We start from the raw sequence: 17,034 nt of genomic DNA on the forward strand, positions 1-17,034 counted from the left end.
GAGAAGGCTTGCTGGTATATAATGAGGCTGTGGCAGTTGTTCAGAAGTCAGTTTGGCAGGAACTTTAGATCTTTATCTTGAAAAAAATCTCACTGAAATGGCAGAAAAAGAATGCATGCTTTGCATGATATTGGAATAATTCATGGCAATTGGGTGGGAAGTAAATGGCCACAAAGGGACTACATTAAAATTACTTCTTTTGACAGATGCTTGGTGTCTGTCATACTTTTCCCTCAAATTCTGAGTCTGAAATACTTTTGTTGCTGCCTTGGGCTAGATGGTTGCTCTTCACATGCTGATGACTACAGTCTCTTAGATACTGGTGGCAGGTGTTGGTCACATATTTGGTAACGTGGGAGATGCACTGGGACTGTGGGCTGGGACTAGCATGCATCACCTGATGATGAGCTACAGATCAGAGCATCCACTCCTAGGACAGGCACATAGGGTTTGTGCCAGGGCAACACACAAGAGAGAAACAGTGTCACCTAAAGTATCTTTTCTTTCCAAGTTGATTTATAGATGAAGGTTAAAAGCATTTGAGTGAGAACCTCAACCTAGAAAACAGAGAATTGTTTGAGCATAGCATTCATCTAAAGTCTTAATAGATTAAATAATGAGATAAATAAATTATGAAAAATCAGTGCAGTGTAGCATTTGGGTCTCAAATATGACCAGGCATATTTTTTCTGACCACATTACAGTGCTTCTCCGCACAGCCCTGACTTTAGCATAGACTCACACACGCCTTGCCCCTGCAGCTGCTCCTGCTGGGCCTGAAACACCCAAGCACCAAGAAATCACAATATCTGTAAAGAAGTGGGTGCTGCTCCCCTGTCTCCTCCCTGGAGATCTCCCTCCAACCAAAGAGTTCTGAGGACATGGCATCTCTCTGGGAGAGCCAGCGCTGGAGCAGCTTCAGCAGCGGTTCCTTAGGCAGGTGCACCAGGGACATGTCCACCAGAGGACACCTGCAGCATCAAAGACCTGGGAAATTAGCAAGCAAAAGGTGTATGGAGAGGCAGGATAAGCACACACAGGCCATTCAAAGAGTTAAAAAAACAGGAATAAGATGTTACAGGGAAAGCTTTGTGCCATCTTCTCCTCTCCTGTTTTGTCTGCAGTGCTGTCAGTCACACACTTCATGAGGCTTTTTCTTACATATCCAAGAGATAAAAAAAGGCAACCTATTCTGAAGATTAGTGAAAGTCCTTTAGAGTGGTTCATGGTGCGTTAAAGCAAAATTACTTGCACAGTAGAGAGCTGCAATTGTATGCTGTGCATCTGCTAGTGCCCTTGTTACAGAACAAGATTGTTACAAACATATGGAGGGAGGTATGGGGCACAGTTTATCTGTGGGTTTCACCTGTTATAACAGGATGGAAGAGGTCTGAGATCTCCTAAAATCTGTTCCTATATAGTGAGGGAAGTGGGTGCAGACTGTCCCACCGTTGTACATCCACGTCCTTGTGACTTGAGGACACCTTTTTCCCTAAACCTCTCTCCTCCTGCCGCTAGTCCCAGTTCCTGCCTCCACATCCCAGAGTCCTGTAAATCCCCAGCCCTTTTATCCTTCACTAGTTTTTGCTCCTCTACTCTCACCCTGTCCCCCACGCAGGCCAGGGAGGCATTGCCTGTGTACCCAAGCTTCCCCTGGCCAGGCTCCTCCATCTCTTGCTTCTATTCCATTTCTACCTTCCAGCTGCAGCTCCTCACCTCTTCACTGTCTTTCACTCAAGTCTCCCTCTTCTGCTGCCCCAAGGACAGTGGTGAAGGCCAGCGTGCCCAACATCTCAAGGACTCCAGGTCACCAGAAAAAGCGGTTGCAGTGAAAGCACCCAGGAGCCCTGCAGCCGCTGTCCTGGCCACGCTCGGTGCAGGGGAATAGGTGGGAATTGAGCTGCCAACCTGTGATACATCTGCTGAGACGTACGTTAACTCCAGGCTTCAGAAGGTCACAATTTGACTGTATTGGAATGGAGTTTTATAGGAACAGCAAGGTTATAGGTTCATGCATCTCCATGAACCTAGTAAATCCCATGTCGAATATTACGGTTCTGTTTCAAGGTAGGGAGGTTCAAGCAAGTGCTATTTGTTTTAAGCATATTATTTCCCCAGCATCTTACTGAAGAATGTTATAACCCATTGGCCTCTGTTGTACGCTCTATGGAGGCAATAAAGGCTTCATGTGGGGTCTGTGGTCGAGAAGGAGCATTCTTTACAACAGAGAAATTGTGTGTATCAGCCAATCCTACTTACATTCTCCAAATCTACAGAGTGGATTGATTGCAGGTTTTTTTTGGTCTTAAAAATAACTCCCTAACCACTGGGAAAAGACCCCATGCTAACTAAGAAAATATGGCGTGAAATCTGAAGTTAGTCTAAAAATTTTATGTTTGCTTTGTTAGTGCATTTTGTGAGAAATATCTGATAAGTCAGAGTTTCTGTATGCAGATGCTATTGACTGCTGGGCATCCCATGAGGGGCTATTGGTGGTGCAGTCTTGTGGCATGCATAGCGTATCAGAAATGAGCTGGCATCTTGGCAGAAGTCAGCCCCAGGGAAGATTTGAAGTTGTCAACATGTCCTGGAAAAATCTGCCTGGTGTTTAGGTTTTACAAACAAAACAGAAGTCTATGTTTAACCCATGTCATAAGTTTTCTTCCGAGGCCTGATCTAACCTTCATTTGAGAAGTAGAAGTTTTTCCATTAGCAAAACTCCAGTCAGCTTCAGTGGGCACAGGAGCTGCTTCCTTTTGACATGTGAATGTAAATGCTAAAATAACTTTAAACCTTATTAAATCTTAAAAACAGCAGCCTTGACAATGTCCCTTCCCTAACCTTAATTCTCAGCTGTCACAGAAGACTGATGCAGAGGGCTGGACAGCATCCACTCAACCACTAAATGCAGGTTCCTGCAGCCACAGACATAATCCTTGTCATAGACATTTCGATGTCCTTCTTAAGCTTCATTAGGCTTTTTCCTGCCTTTTTGCAGGAAAGCTGTGTTAGTGCCTGGTGGAAGTCTCATGACTTAAAACACTGTCCTTTACCACCATATCTCCATGTCTTATTGAATCTTCTTCCCTGTCCACTTGTTTTTTGTTCCCTTGAGGGACATTTAGATCCCACAGTGCCAGCTACCAATTCCAGTGTTGTACAGAACATTTCATAGGAGGTTCTCAAACATTTACTCAGGTCTCACAACTGCAAACAGAGCCTGGATCTTCTGGCTCTGGGGGTCAGATGCACCAAAAATTTGTGTCCTCTCTGTATCTCCATTAAAGCAAAGCCACAATATGTCCAACAAGCAGCATCAGCCACAGCTGGCTGCAGTGTATCACCAGAGCAGCACAGAAGAGGTAAGATGCCAATGAAGCCCTTGTCCTGTGCGAGCGGTAGACCTGCGTGGCACATAGCTACCTCACACAAGCTGTGTAGGAAGCTCCTCTTCCAGCTCTGCTCTCGTGTCTTGTTACCATATTTGCTGTAAACATTCATGACGGATGTAGTGCTAGGCCGTTTTGGATGGAAGGAGACACTTTGCACTAGCCTGTGAGCCCGCAGGCAGCTGATTTACGGGGTTTTCTTCTGGAGGTGTGGTGCAGTCGTAGGAGGGGGCCTCCGCTGCCCTCTCCACGTGCTCACGGGAGGAAACCTGCTTGCCCTTCCCAACCCCCTCCCAGCCTCTTTTCCCCTTCATCCCCCAACCCTGCTGGACGTTGGGTCTGTGGGGTACCACCACATCGTCTCGTGTCCCCCCCTTCCCAGGCAGCACGTGTCTCTCCCTGCCAGACGCCGTCTCCAGCACGCCGGTTGCCCTCCGGCGAGCAGCGGCCGCGTGCTCTCTGCGTGCCCTCTGCGCGCCCACCCTGGCTCTCGCCCAGCTCCGGCGGTGGTCCAGCAGCGCCCGTCCCACCGTCCTCGTGGCTGGCACGCGGTCGCGGTGCTGCGGCTCCCACCCGGACACCTGCAGCACGTGTGTCCCGCGGCCGGCGGGCGTCCCACCGTCGCAGCCTGCCACGGGATGGGGCACGGGGCTGGGCGTCCGCGCAGGCACGCCTTTGGAGAGGCCGCAACAAGGATTTTACAGCTAGCTAATGGTTTTTAAAGCAGCTGCTTCCCTAATTGGCGTGCTGAGTGATTATCTCACTTCGTGGCTGCGAGTGCCAGCTATTTAATTCCAACAGAAGGGAGACACCTTGAATTAAGTCGTAAAATCAAGTGACAGGTATGGTGATGTGATTAGTCATATCGTCTAAATGAATAAAAATACTACATTTTCATTGCCCCATTACAGTTTACTATGTCCTTCCTTGACATGTCAGTAGAAGTGGTATATAAAATCTCAAAGGTGGTTTATTCTTTGGAGGAAAAGCTTTCTTTCTTGTCTGTATTGAAACTTAACAACGAACAGTATTGCATCTGTTGCAGTTGTGATTCTTCTGTGCCTATTGGTAACAATTCATTGCAATTCTGCCTAAGCAAAGTGTAATCAAAGCACAATCAACGTATATATTACAAATTTTGTTCATGTATTTTTGTGGTTAAGAACAGTTAAGTTATACTGATCTGAGAATTCCTGGCAAATTCATCAGCTGAAGGATTCTGACTAATGAAAATGTCAGATGCCTGGACCTAGAAAGGCTTTGGCAATTTCTTTTTTATTTGTCATGTCTGAGAAAGAAATATATCCTGACTACATTATTTTATTGACATTCTTAGTACAGCAATCATAGCATCGTCTGTGTTTAAATCACAGGTCAGCAAGTCATGAGACCTGGCTCTCTTTCTGGCACAACTAGAGGCTTCTTGTGTATATAAAGGCTTAGGAACTAATTTTCCAATTTAGCAAAGAGAAATGTACTCAGAACTTCATCGCTGTTTTTTCCAGACAGTCAGGCAGGCAGTTTGAACAATCATGTCCCAGACAGGCCTCTATGTACATAACAGAACACCTGAGCACACAGTTGCCCTGATTGTGTAGATAATCAGTTCCTGCATTACGCATTAGATACCAAGCTGCACGGTTTTCCGTACTTAAGTAGGTGCACAAGGTTCTTGGGCTGCTCTCTCCTATTTCAGATGTGGATCATTGCACTTATGTACCTCATGGGAATGTTTTGAAGCTAGCATTAATACACACGTATGAAGTGCATTGAAAGGGCTGCTCAGAAGGTGCCACTGTGTTGCGAAGGTGGTATCTGATTATACCTCTTTGGAAGCAGTGGGAAGTCAGGCATCCATACAGATGTTTTCACTATGCTTTGAAGGATTATGGAAAAGATGTGGGCTGGAAAACATTTTTCTCCTGCTCTTCTGAAGTAGTTACGCCAAGCGCTGGGCTAAGTCAGTACAGCATGGTGCTGAGTTGCGGCTGGTTTGTGAGCCCGAGTGAGGGATTGCTGCCCTGTGTCCCATCCCTGTGGTCAGCCTTGTGCCGCCGGCCCCTGCCCCGATCCAGGTGGAGAAGGTGCGAGTGGGTGAAGGAGGTGTGGATGGATGCAGGTGTCCCGTGAGAGCATTGGCAACTCAGGGGGTTAAAGAAGTGCTCAGGCTGCCATGCTCTGCTCGGGTGGCCAGTAGAGGAGCACACTGGAGGCTTTTTGGCTCCCCTCTCCTCTTTCTCTAGCCATGCTAAACCCTCAGAAGCTGCAGTCAAGAAATCAAAGTCAGTAGTTAAAACCATGGGCAAATATTTATGCCAGCAAGAGGACTGTGCTAGGCATGAGCAAAAAGCACAGCCTTGCTAGATTTCGCTATTTAACGTGGTTTCTTTTTGCCACAGTGTGTGTGTCTTTTAAAAGAAAGCTGTGAGTCATTTGTGAGCATTGTATAGTCATTAATTACAGGCAGAACTGGCTACAGAAAGCAGGAGTGGAGCTGGTTTCTGGTGTCAGCTGTGGGACATGGCAGGGACAGGTGGCACGTCCCCCACGCAGGGGTGGGAATGTGTCTCGCAGAGGGTCTGTCCATGCGTGTGCTCCAGGTCTGGCACAGATACGAGGTAAAGCTCGTGGCACAGATGAAGCCCAGAATATTTCAATTCCTGTAGCTTCCACATTGATCTCACATAGAGGACCTGACTGTAATTTTTATGGAGTGAACAAGAAGATGGCCTGGCACGTACCCGGGAGATAACCGGCTTGCTTCATGGCAAAACCCAGTGTTCACGTGACTGCCAGCCTTCTGCTGAAGAAGTGGATGTTATTTGCACATCTTTTCAGCCTTTTCGTAGAGATCAGTTTGATTTTGAGACAAAGCAGTTCAATTTGCTTGAAAAAAGACATTCTTTTTAATGAAAAAAGATATTCACCTTTGCCAAAGGGCTGGTTCAGCCGGATCCCCTCTGATTTATTGTTGTGAATGATTTCACATGTACTTGGCTGGGGCTTGGGCTAGAGAGGGTCCTTTCAGGAGCGATCTCTGGGCCCTGCTCTGTGGCTAAGTCCTTGAGGAACAGATACGTCTGATAGTACAAGTGTACGTGGTAAAAACTGAGCGGCAGACTAAACCCAGCAAAGTTCCTGCAACAGGATTGTGTTGAATTTTCCTGCTGCCTGCTAGGCTGTAAAGCTTGTACGTTGCAAGGGCTACTGTCATCTCCCGTGGACAGAAGGGAAGAAAGGGGAGTGAGGTTTTTAACATGGATAAACTGCACCAGGTAGCAATAGCTTCTAGGGACATCAGACCGTGTTTGCTATGTCTCAGCCCAGCGTGGGCCATGCAAGCGGAGCAGCACTGGCAGGTTTCTGTGCAGGGTGGGGAGAGCTTTGCCACCAAGAGCAGGCTGATGGTTTTAATGGGGCAGGCTCACTTTCACCAGCTGAGGAGTGTCAGTCCTACCACTCGGGTGGGATATTGCCATGGGAGGTAATCCAGCGCCCAGTGGCAACCAGCCCTACAAGCAAGCGTTTGTACTGTTATGTGGGTCATGTATGGAGCTTTTGGAGATACCTGCTTTTGAATGAGAGGCTAAATCAAGATCCAAATGCTATGTGGATATTCCAGAGGTGCAGTAATTTTATTTTTTTTTAATAATTTCTTTACAAGAATGAAATTGAGCAAGCAGGCAAGAAAGGAAAACCTAAACTCAGGCACTTTGAAAATGCTGTGCTGGAAATTTTTACAGTAATCTTCCATTCTAATTGGTTTCTGCTGGACTGGATACAAAGATAAAAGGAAAAGAAGAAAACATTAATCTGGAAAAAAAATGTCAAGAGTAGACATCAACTAAAAATCATTGTATTTGGAAATGAACTAAAACCGTGCTTACACGTATTCTTCTCTAAGGGTGAGGATAATTTTGCTTCTGTTGAACAAAGAATGGAGGTCTAGTTGTGAGTCATGTGCTTCGAGTTAAGCATGTGATTGAAATACTTTGGGGGAATCAATAAGGCAACATGTGAAGCTTTCTCATATTACTCAAGTATTATGATCTTTAAAGCTGCTGAAGTTTTTACAGAAGGGTCAAAAGCTTAGCTTCTGATCTCATATAAAGCTGATCCAGTTTTAGTTTGCAGTTTACACCACTGCTTTTGTAGAAGTTAATCTGGTTTAAAACTGTTCCTGAGATCAGAATTTAATTTCCTTGCAACTTTTTCTTTTAGTCTATTGTTATTGGTTGTCTCATATAAAGTGGATGTAGTTGTGTGTGGTTTTTGGAAGGGGGATGATATAAATAAACGATCCAAAAATATGTATGGAAGCAATTGCAAAAAGGAGAGATTTGTCTGTAACAGCCAGCTCGTATCCTGGCTCAGTATCCAAATCCATTTAATGCAAAGGACACCTGAACTCAGTGGAATTCTGCTGGTTTGATTCTCATCCTGTTTTAGTATTATTTATAATTTAGCCATTGCAGTGGAATCAATGTTTTAGTCTTATTTTCCCTCTCTTTTTCTTTCAGGTATTATTTTAAAGTCCAAGCAAAGAATCCCTTTGGTTATGGACCTGTTAGTTCTTCAGTCTCATTTATCACAGAATCTGGTACGCTTTGCTTTTTATTTTCATCTCAAAATTAAGTTCCTGTTAACAGATGTGGCAGGGCAGTGACTGAAACCAGCACAGTAATAATGGTGATTATCCTGAACTTGCTGCTTTGAGGGTTTTTTTTTTAGGTTAATTACTTGTTTTCGGAAAACCTAGGGAAATAATACGTACTCCTAATGCCCCTATGAAAATGTAAGTGACGTTAAAGTGACCTTCAGAGGAAGAGGAAGTTGAATTTAAAATATGAAAGACTACTAATGTTCAACAATACAGAAGCAATGGGAAGTTTAATATCTTTGATAGATTGACCAAACATTTAGTAAATTAGCTTCCTAATTGTGAACAGCTGAACAGTTGGAAGTGGTTGTCTCTGGAAGAAATATAGGAAACAATTGTTCCATCAGATGGGCAAAGTTCTCTGTTCTTTTTTTGACAAGGCGTGCTGCTCTTTCACAGGGCTAATAGCGCATTAAAGAGCAACGCCCCCTCCTAAGAATAGTACGTTACAGGAGCTATTTTTACCCATTTCTTCTTCTTCTTCTTCTTCCATTGAGCCAGAGGCCAATGACTCCACTGAATAATAGAGGAAAAATGTTTCAGTCTTTACTTGAGCGAAAGGTCTGCTGTCTCTTGCAAATTTTGCCCTTTTGACAACGGGGGGTTTATGCAGTCTCTGCCTTTGCTCGTTTGACTTCACCCTGTAGCGCTTGCTTCAGAACCATGGAAGTCAGTCTTCACAGAAGGGAGACAAAAATGCAAGATAAGTAAATGGTCCTGCATAACATATTCAGATTTTTTTTTAAAGGAGTAAGAAGCTCAAGTATAAATCCAAGCATAATATTTAACATTGGACAAATAGGACAGTGTGCCCAGGTGGCCAAGAAGGCCAATGGCATCCTGGCCTGTGTCAGAAATAGTGTGGCCAGCAGGAGCAGGGAGGTGATCGTCCCCCTGTACTCAGCACCTCCGGTGAGGCCGCACCTCGAGTGCTGTGTTCAGTTTTGGGCCCCTCACTACAGGAAAGACATGGAGGTGCTGGAGCGTGTCCAGAGAAGGGCAACCAAGTTGGTGAGGGGTCTGGAGCACAAGTCTTATGAGGAGCGGCTGAGGGAGCTGGGGCTGTTTAGTCTGGAGAAGAGGAGGCTGAGGGGAGACCTGATCGCTCTCTACAACTACCTGAAAGGAAGCTGTAGTGAGCTGGGGGTCAGTCTCTTCTATCAAGTAACTAGTGATAGGAAAAAAGGAAATGGCCTTAAGTTGCACCAGGGGAGGTTTAGATTGGACATTAGGAAAAATTTCTTCACCCAAAAGGTTCTCAAGCATTGGAACAGGCTGCCCAGGGAAGTGGTTGAGTCACCATCCCTGGAGGTATTTAAAAGACCTATAGAAGTGGTGCTCAGGGACATAGTTTACTGGTGGACCTGGCAGTTTTAGGTTTGCTGTTGGACTCGATGATCTTAAAGGTCTTTTCCAACCTGAACGATTCTATGATTCTATGATTCTGTGCTGTATCTTGCAAGAAGTTGATTAGCTGATTAGCTGGCTGCCAGTGTGTGGGCCTGGTTTTCCCACCCAAAATCAGCCACCTTGTGAGCTTTATTTAGCAGGCTAAATCCACCAAATTTAAAGTTTTATTTGCAGCACTGATCTTTCATTTCTCATGTGGCTAAAGGTGGCTTTCCAGCTGGCACAAGTACAAAAGCAGTTGCTAAATCTAAAGCCAGGTGGTATAGTTACAGTGATGAAATAAGTCAGAAGAGAGAGAAAATGCTAGTTCAGAGTGCTCTTCTAGTGCAACTGAAAGGTTTGAGCTGATGGGAATATTCAGTAAAGAATGCCATCATAGGATCAAACAGCTTATTGAAAATGTTCAATTTTACCGCTGGTAACACACTAAAGAGAACAGAAAACCATAGTTTTCTTTCATCAAACTGTAAAAACTCCCTGGAATTTTTCTTCCCCATCAGTAGACAAGCACCATGCTTTTTCTTCAGGTGTCTCATGTACAATAAGGGCTAGTTAAGACATGACAGAAACTGCAACGTAATGAATACAGACAAGCTAATGCATTAGATCATTTTGTTTTGTTATCCTTATGCCACACCTATTCCATCCTTCTTTATTTAAAAAAGAGAGTATTTCAAGCAAGCAGAAGCTCCTGCAAAAATTCTGCCACTATGACAAAAAGAGTTTAAAATGATAAATTTCACATATTTTTGAATAGCTCTAAACAACTGTGCTAAACATGATGGATGTCTGAGACTGAGATTGGCATACAAGACATAGGTTACATTTCCCTTTGGAAGGTAGGCCTGCAGGTGTGACTTACACTATATATATTCAGAAACTGTCCTCCTGCTCTGAGGATCTTCTGAAAAGAGGAAATCTGTTTCAAAGCTGTCTTTAAACTTTGATACTAATCTCAGTAGGGTTTTTACAGTATCAGATTAAATATACAATTCGGTGGCAAGTTTCATCAACTGAGAAAAACAGTGGAATAACAAACACTCATTAGCTCTGCAAATTGAAAAGACATATGAATCACAAGTTCATGATGTAGCTAAAGGCAGTTACTCTGCAACTGATATTCTCTTGAGTGACACTGTATGTTTCATATTATAAAACAAGGTTTGGAACAAAATATTAAGTTTTTTATTTGTTTCATTCTTCTAGACAATCCCCTCCTCATTGTCCGACCACCTGGTAAGTCTTATTCTGCTATTTCTTTCATGAAGTGCATAAAACCTGTGCAAAACAGTTACAATATAGGCTTTAGAAGCATATTAACTCGCAGTTTGAGTTACAGTTTTAAGCAGGAACAGGTAGTAATTCATTTTGCTAATTCACAAAACATTTTCTTTCTTAGAACACCTTATTCTGGTCTTTGAAAAGAAAATGTGTAAAGATATGTCAGAATAAGCACTTGATTTTGGCCCATTTTTTGGCTGGTACAACAGCTTTAATTGCGTAGTAATAAGCACTGCACTGTATTACTTCTGTATCTGCGTCCTTCTGTTGCCTGAGCATAGCTTGAACAGCGGGATCAGGTTTTCCTATCTTTAGCTGTTATGCTCATCTGTACTGATCATCATGCCCTTATAAATACTAAAAAATTCAGGAATTTGTTACTGACCAGAATGATATGCCACGAAGCTGCTGAGCTTGCTTTGCATTTCCAAATTTGCAGTAAGCCAGTTCAACCCCTAATCAGAAGAGCTGATTTCCTGGTGCTGGGACCAACCTTGCCGACGTACGTTGGTCAGGTAACCCCAGGCGGCACGTGCTCTTGGAAGAGATGCAGGAAAAAAGACCTCATGGTTATTATACTCTGTCAGCTTTCCTAAGCAGTTCAAATGGTTGGTTCTGGGGCTTTTTGACTACATTGTTCATGAAAACAATGTCCAGTGTCTCGCTTCCTTCTGTGTCTTATTACGCTTGTTAGTCTGTTTTTTCCGTGTCCTCTCAGATGTCTCTGATGGTGCGCAGATACGGCAGAGCATACTGCGTCTCTGGCAGTCAGGGTGGGAGGCCTCTGAGACTGGTGGCCTTCCCATGTCCCCAGTCACCTTCAGGATTTTTGCTGTCAGTTATTTCGTGGGTCTGTTCATAGAAAAGGGTTGTTGGAAGGAGATGGCTTTTGTGCTTGTAGTTTCTGCTTCGACTGGACAAAGAGAAAATATTTTTGTGTAGACATAAGATAGACCAAAAAGAGGTGGCAGAGCTCTGGGAACCTGTGGAAATGAAGAGCTTCTGAACACCCAGCGTAGCTCTTACAGGACATGCTAAGTTTATCCTTCGTGATTTTTGGAGGTGGGCAAAAGTGATGGACAACAGCAGACTATTCACAGCAATACAACTGCATTCAAGAAATAGCTAGTTGATTGTTTTATTCTAAAGAGAAAGCTATGGCCAAAATCCTGCAATCCTTTCACCGTGTGACTAATTGTGTAAAGTCAGTCCAGTTACAGTTGTGTCCATACCAGTGGAGTTTTGAGGATTGCTGATCAGGGATTGCTTCTCACATGCAAGTGTTTGCAGGATTTGGTCCACGTGCCTAGTGAGAGGGAGGAAGAATGACTAACAGAAAAAACTTTCAATCTCATTTGTAAACCACCTCAAAATAGCACAGTAAAAGCAGGGCTTTGTGCTCTAGCTAGAGAGAAAAATAGCAATTATCACATTGGAAGCTTTTTGTGTAATTCTATATACATTACTACAGCAGCAGTTTCAAAAGAAATTATATTGTCTTGGTTAGTATAAAGCAAACATTCAGGTAAGCCAGTAGGAATATTTAGTCTTTTGCAATACAATTAAGCAGTCTCCTCTTCAGCAGTGCTCTGGACTTCTCTAGGTAGAGAAGGTGTCTGACTAAAACCAGTGAGACTGTTTGCTTAAAACTGTGATTCGGTACATGAAATCAAATTTTTTAATCATTTTAACAGTTATTATTGTCTACTGCCTAGAAGGGATTTAATGAAGTCCCTTGCTTTTTAATTTTTTTTAATAATATTTGTTCTTGAAGTAGTATTTCTGAATATAGAAAAGTCATGCGTTAGTCTGCTGCAGCATCTCTTGTAAAATGTATTATCAGGTGTTAACCTCAGCAAAACTCAGACTGAAATGCTGAAGTCTGTCCTTAATATCGAATTTTTTTTTCTCCAAGGTGGTGAGCCTATCTGGATCCCATTCACTTTTAAATACGACCCCACCTATTCAGACTGCGGTGGCAAGCAGTACGTGAAACGAACTTGGTACCGCAAGTTTGTAGGAGTGGTTCTTTGCAACTCCTTAAGGTACAAGATTTACCTCAGTGATGACCTGAAAGGTATGCACCAAGCTTAATTTCCTGATATACGATTACTTGTCATCTAGCTTTCTTCACCTCATCTGTGCAAGAATTGTGTGATGTCTGTCTGGGAGTCCTTCTCTTGAAAAGGTCCAATGTGATAGCCAAGCTGCCCTCCTTTTTGCATTACGCTCACACCCTGGGCGTTAGCTTTTAAGCAGAGCTCTTTAGACAGAGGACAGGAGGAAGTTTCCCTTGAAAAGCCTGTGTGTGTTTGTATCCTGAGAAAGCAATGTGCTTTGTACTGTGAAAACAAAGTGCTGCTCTCCACACGTCTCCCTGGGAAGTCCCACGGTTGCTCCACGGGCAGGTGAGCCCCTGCTGCACACAGTCCGAGAGAGCAATACACCGAGATCCCCAGGGCAGGTCGAAGTGGGAAATGCTGAAGGAAAGACTGCTCTTACAGTGACTGAGTGAGCAGTACTCCTAAGAGTTAACAGTAGCTCTTATATGGGTGTATTTGCTGAGAGATAATGAAGAAGATTTTTCATATTGGTGATCTGGGGTACTGGGTTTATCTCAATGGCTTCTCAGATTGTGTTAATGTGTTATACGTATTGCAGTGCAGGACATGGACCTGTTCGAACAAGTTCAGAGGAGGGCCATGAAGATGATCAGAGGGCTGGAGCACCTCTCCTATGAAGACAGGCTGAGAGAGTTGGGGTTGTTCAGCCTGGAGAAGGGAAGGCTCCGGGGAGACCTTATAGCAGCCTTCCAGTACCCAAAGGGGGCCTACGGGAAAGATGGGCAGGGACTTTGTACAAGGACATGTAGTGATAGGACAAGGGATAATGGCTTTAAACTGAAAGAGGGTAGATTTAGATTAGATGTAAAGAAGTTCTTCACTTTGAGGTTGGTGAGGCACTGGAACAGGTTGCTCAGAGAAGCTGTGGATGCCTCATCCCTGGAAGTGTTCAAGGCCAGGTTGGATGGGGCTTTGAGCAACCTGGTCTAGTGGAAGGTGTCCCTGCTCATGGCAGGGAAGTTGGATCTAGATGATCTTTAAAGTCCCTTCCAACCCAAACCATTCTATGATTCTATATTGAAATGACTGGTCCAGTTGAAATTCCCTCCACCTGTCACCTGCAGTGCAGAGAGTCCATGGACTTGCAAAATGGGGACTATTCCTTACTGACCTTTAACCCATTTCTCTTTTCCATAATTTCTCCTTCCATACTGCGAAGGTAGCATTCTCCCTGTTTCCAGCCACTGTTCATTGGTAATACTGTGTTTGTCACTGTAATACTTCTGCTTTCTCCCACGTGTATTTTCCTGGTGGTGAAGAGCATCCTAAACAAAAGTAATGCTGAGTCAAGTAATCTGTCTGTATCACCCTTCAGATACCTTTTACAGCATCGGGGACAGCTGGGGAAGGGGTGAGGACCACTGCCAGTTTGTGGATTCACACCTGGACGGAAGAACGGGACCTCAGTCATACGTTGAAGCCCTGCCCACCATCCGAGGTACAGCAATGGGGGAGTGGGGTGCTGGCCAGGGCTGTCATCCCATCCATACGATTAAGGGGTAGGCAGCAGAGCACAGCATGGGGGTCTTTGTCCATGGCTGCTGGCAGCTCTCTGAGGAGTCTGGGTGATGCAGTAGGTGGTGAGGTAATGTTGTACTCAGGCCTAGCTGACAAGTTATGAAAGTCCCAGATGGCCTTGTGGGTATTGAGAGAGACAGAAAGAGAGGGGCATATAATGGAAATAATTCACAGGAACAAAATGCAAAAACAGAAAGAAAAAATTATATAGGTCTATGAAACCTTTCTCCTAATTATAAGACCTGCCTCATTGAATCGAGGTGCAAAAACTCTTCTACATGCCACAAAGAACCAGCTACATCTTTGCAAATACGGCTTTTGCAAATGGTTTCTGACCAGTTCATTCAATGCAAAACACATAGGAGTATGTCTAGTGACTTAAAGTCAGACTGCAGGACGTTTATTCTGACCTGGTAGATATCTCCCTCTGAGTGAAAATTCTCACCTTGAAGGAGTTCCTCTGAGTAAACTGCTCAGCCAAGAGGGTGATGGCTTGCTTCACAGAATGAACCCAATCATGAAAGTCAGCCAATCTTTTCAATAAGTCTATTGATTTAAATTATTCAATTGGCTTTAATGGTTTAATGGTTTCCATGTTAAATTATTTGTTGATACTCTTTTCATGGTGGCGTTACCAGGAAGAAACTGAAATAGTCACTGATATTTATACATCACTGGGAAGTACTGCATTTCTCAGTTCAAAAGAGGGATGATTAATCCAGATGTGTATTACTAGGTCTAGGAGACAGAGATAGAGAGCACACAGAAATTATATTATTGGCACAAGACTTGAGTTTTTCAGATGTTCCAGTGCACGAGCTATGCAGAGAAGAATGCTGCACCTCTTCTAATGCTTTAACCAGTCACATTCTTTCTGAAGGTGAAGAAAAAGGGGGAGAAAAGGCTTAACTCCATATTTACTGCATGAAATGATACCTTTTTGTTTTTGTGAAAAGCTGATGTTTGTCGATAGTCTCTTGAGCCCTATGAGATAATAAGATTTGATGGTATTTTTTGCCCCAGAGTCCTTTGTATATTTAAACTGACTTACAGACTTCATAAACAGAACTGAAATATATCCACCTTTTGAAGTGAAATGCAGAAGCTCTTTGGCAGACCATAGCATTACACAATAGTTCAAGAGATTTTGAACAGTAAAACCAATCAAAACTACAAGAAATACAAAGGACCAGAGTTTAATGATTCAAGAAAGATCTAGGACAAATACCAGGGCTAGCAAATACCCTTTTGACAAAACTCCCTACCAAACAGCTTCTAAGTTTTCATTTGGGCTGTGGGATTGACTCTCGCTGCATCTGTTACTTTTGTTAAATTACTATGTCTTTGTTTTGAAATGCAAGCGGGTGTTTTTCTCCTGACAGGGTATTACCGCCAGTACCGCCAGGAGCCTGTATCATTTGGACGCATTGGACACACAACACCCTACTACTACGTTGGCTGGTATGAGTGCGGTGTGCCCATCCCAGGGAAATGGTAGCAGTCTGCTTTCCTGTCTTAGGCAGACCATGCTTTTCAAATGATTGCTACCAGAGGACTGTGAGCAACTGATTCGGAAAAGAAAAAAAAATAAAGACAAACGAGGCAAACCAGTGAAGACCAGCTGCTCAAGAAACCCTCGTGAAGCCAAACATGGTTCCCCCTTCACCAACCTAAATCTGTGGTGCTGCTTGATTTCTGCTTGGAAGCGGCAACAGGATATAAGTTCGGAGTCTTACCTTCCTCCTCTGGGTCTTTAAGGCACGGAGAGGGGGTTGCAATGTGTGCGACCTGTGAAAACTAGAACTGTATTAGCCATGAAAATTTGGAAGTTTCCTTTATCTTGCAGGAACGACCTAAGCATGCTGTGCTTGCTTAATGGGATGCTAAACTGTCCTTTGCTGCCTGCCAGGGCTCCCCTATGCAATTGTGCCATGTAACTGGCCACCCACCAAAGGCAATATATTCTCCTGAAGACTTACCCTGTGGGTTCACCCACTGCTGGACTAATCACCAGGTCACAGTGTAAATTCACTCTGAGATATATGTATATCTATATCTATATAAATACAGTACTGTACATCTGCAGAAGTACTGCTTAGAGATGCTGAGATTTTCTTGTTCACTAGATAAATATGGTTTGAATTTTTATGTAAAAGGTGCTGTTAATTCTTTGAGATATTGCTATGCACAATATGTTAACCAAGGAAAGAGCTGTATTCTTCTTGTGAGTACTGTTGAGCTAACATTTGAATTATTGATTAAAGACCCATGTCCCACTTCCTTGGTAGCCTTTGGACTGGACATTCAATGGGAATCTACCCTTCTATACATGTTAGAGTGGCACTGTGTAGTCCAGCAAAAACACATATTCAGCAGTTTATCAGCACGAGTTAAACTTTCTATCCTTTACTATTTAAAAGTTTTAGCGCAACTTTACTTCAATCCATTCTCATCTTACTTGGTATGTTATTTATTCCTTGTCAGTACCTTTCACTTCACTGTGTGGAGGCATGGGATGAGTAACTTGCAAATTAGAAACTGCTTTTAACTTATTTGCCCTCCAAAAAGAAGCCCAAGCCACCAATACAAGAGTCAACTAGCAGGAAACTCATTTGGCTTTGGTCCATCCTGGGTACAAATTGGGATATGCTTC

General features: G+C 43.6%; 1 protein-coding gene across 1 annotated transcript in view; it reads left to right on the top strand.

Annotated features, from left to right (window-relative positions):
• Positions 1-16,668, top strand: part of FNDC1 (fibronectin type III domain containing 1) — an 81,453-nt gene extending 64,785 nt beyond the window's left edge. Inside the window, exons 16-20 of the mRNA XM_075036052.1 lie at positions 7,910-7,989; positions 10,666-10,695; positions 12,656-12,817; positions 14,179-14,301; positions 15,764-16,668. Of these exons, the coding sequence (XP_074892153.1) occupies positions 7,910-7,989; positions 10,666-10,695; positions 12,656-12,817; positions 14,179-14,301; positions 15,764-15,879 (511 nt within the window). The 3' untranslated portion in view covers positions 15,880-16,668. The remainder of the gene's footprint in view (positions 1-7,909; positions 7,990-10,665; positions 10,696-12,655; positions 12,818-14,178; positions 14,302-15,763) is intronic.
• The last annotated feature ends 366 nt before the right edge of the window (positions 16,669-17,034 follow it).

Source organism: Buteo buteo, chromosome 9 (assembly GCF_964188355.1).
Source record: "Buteo buteo chromosome 9, bButBut1.hap1.1, whole genome shotgun sequence".
NCBI lineage: Eukaryota > Metazoa > Chordata > Aves > Accipitriformes > Accipitridae > Buteo > Buteo buteo.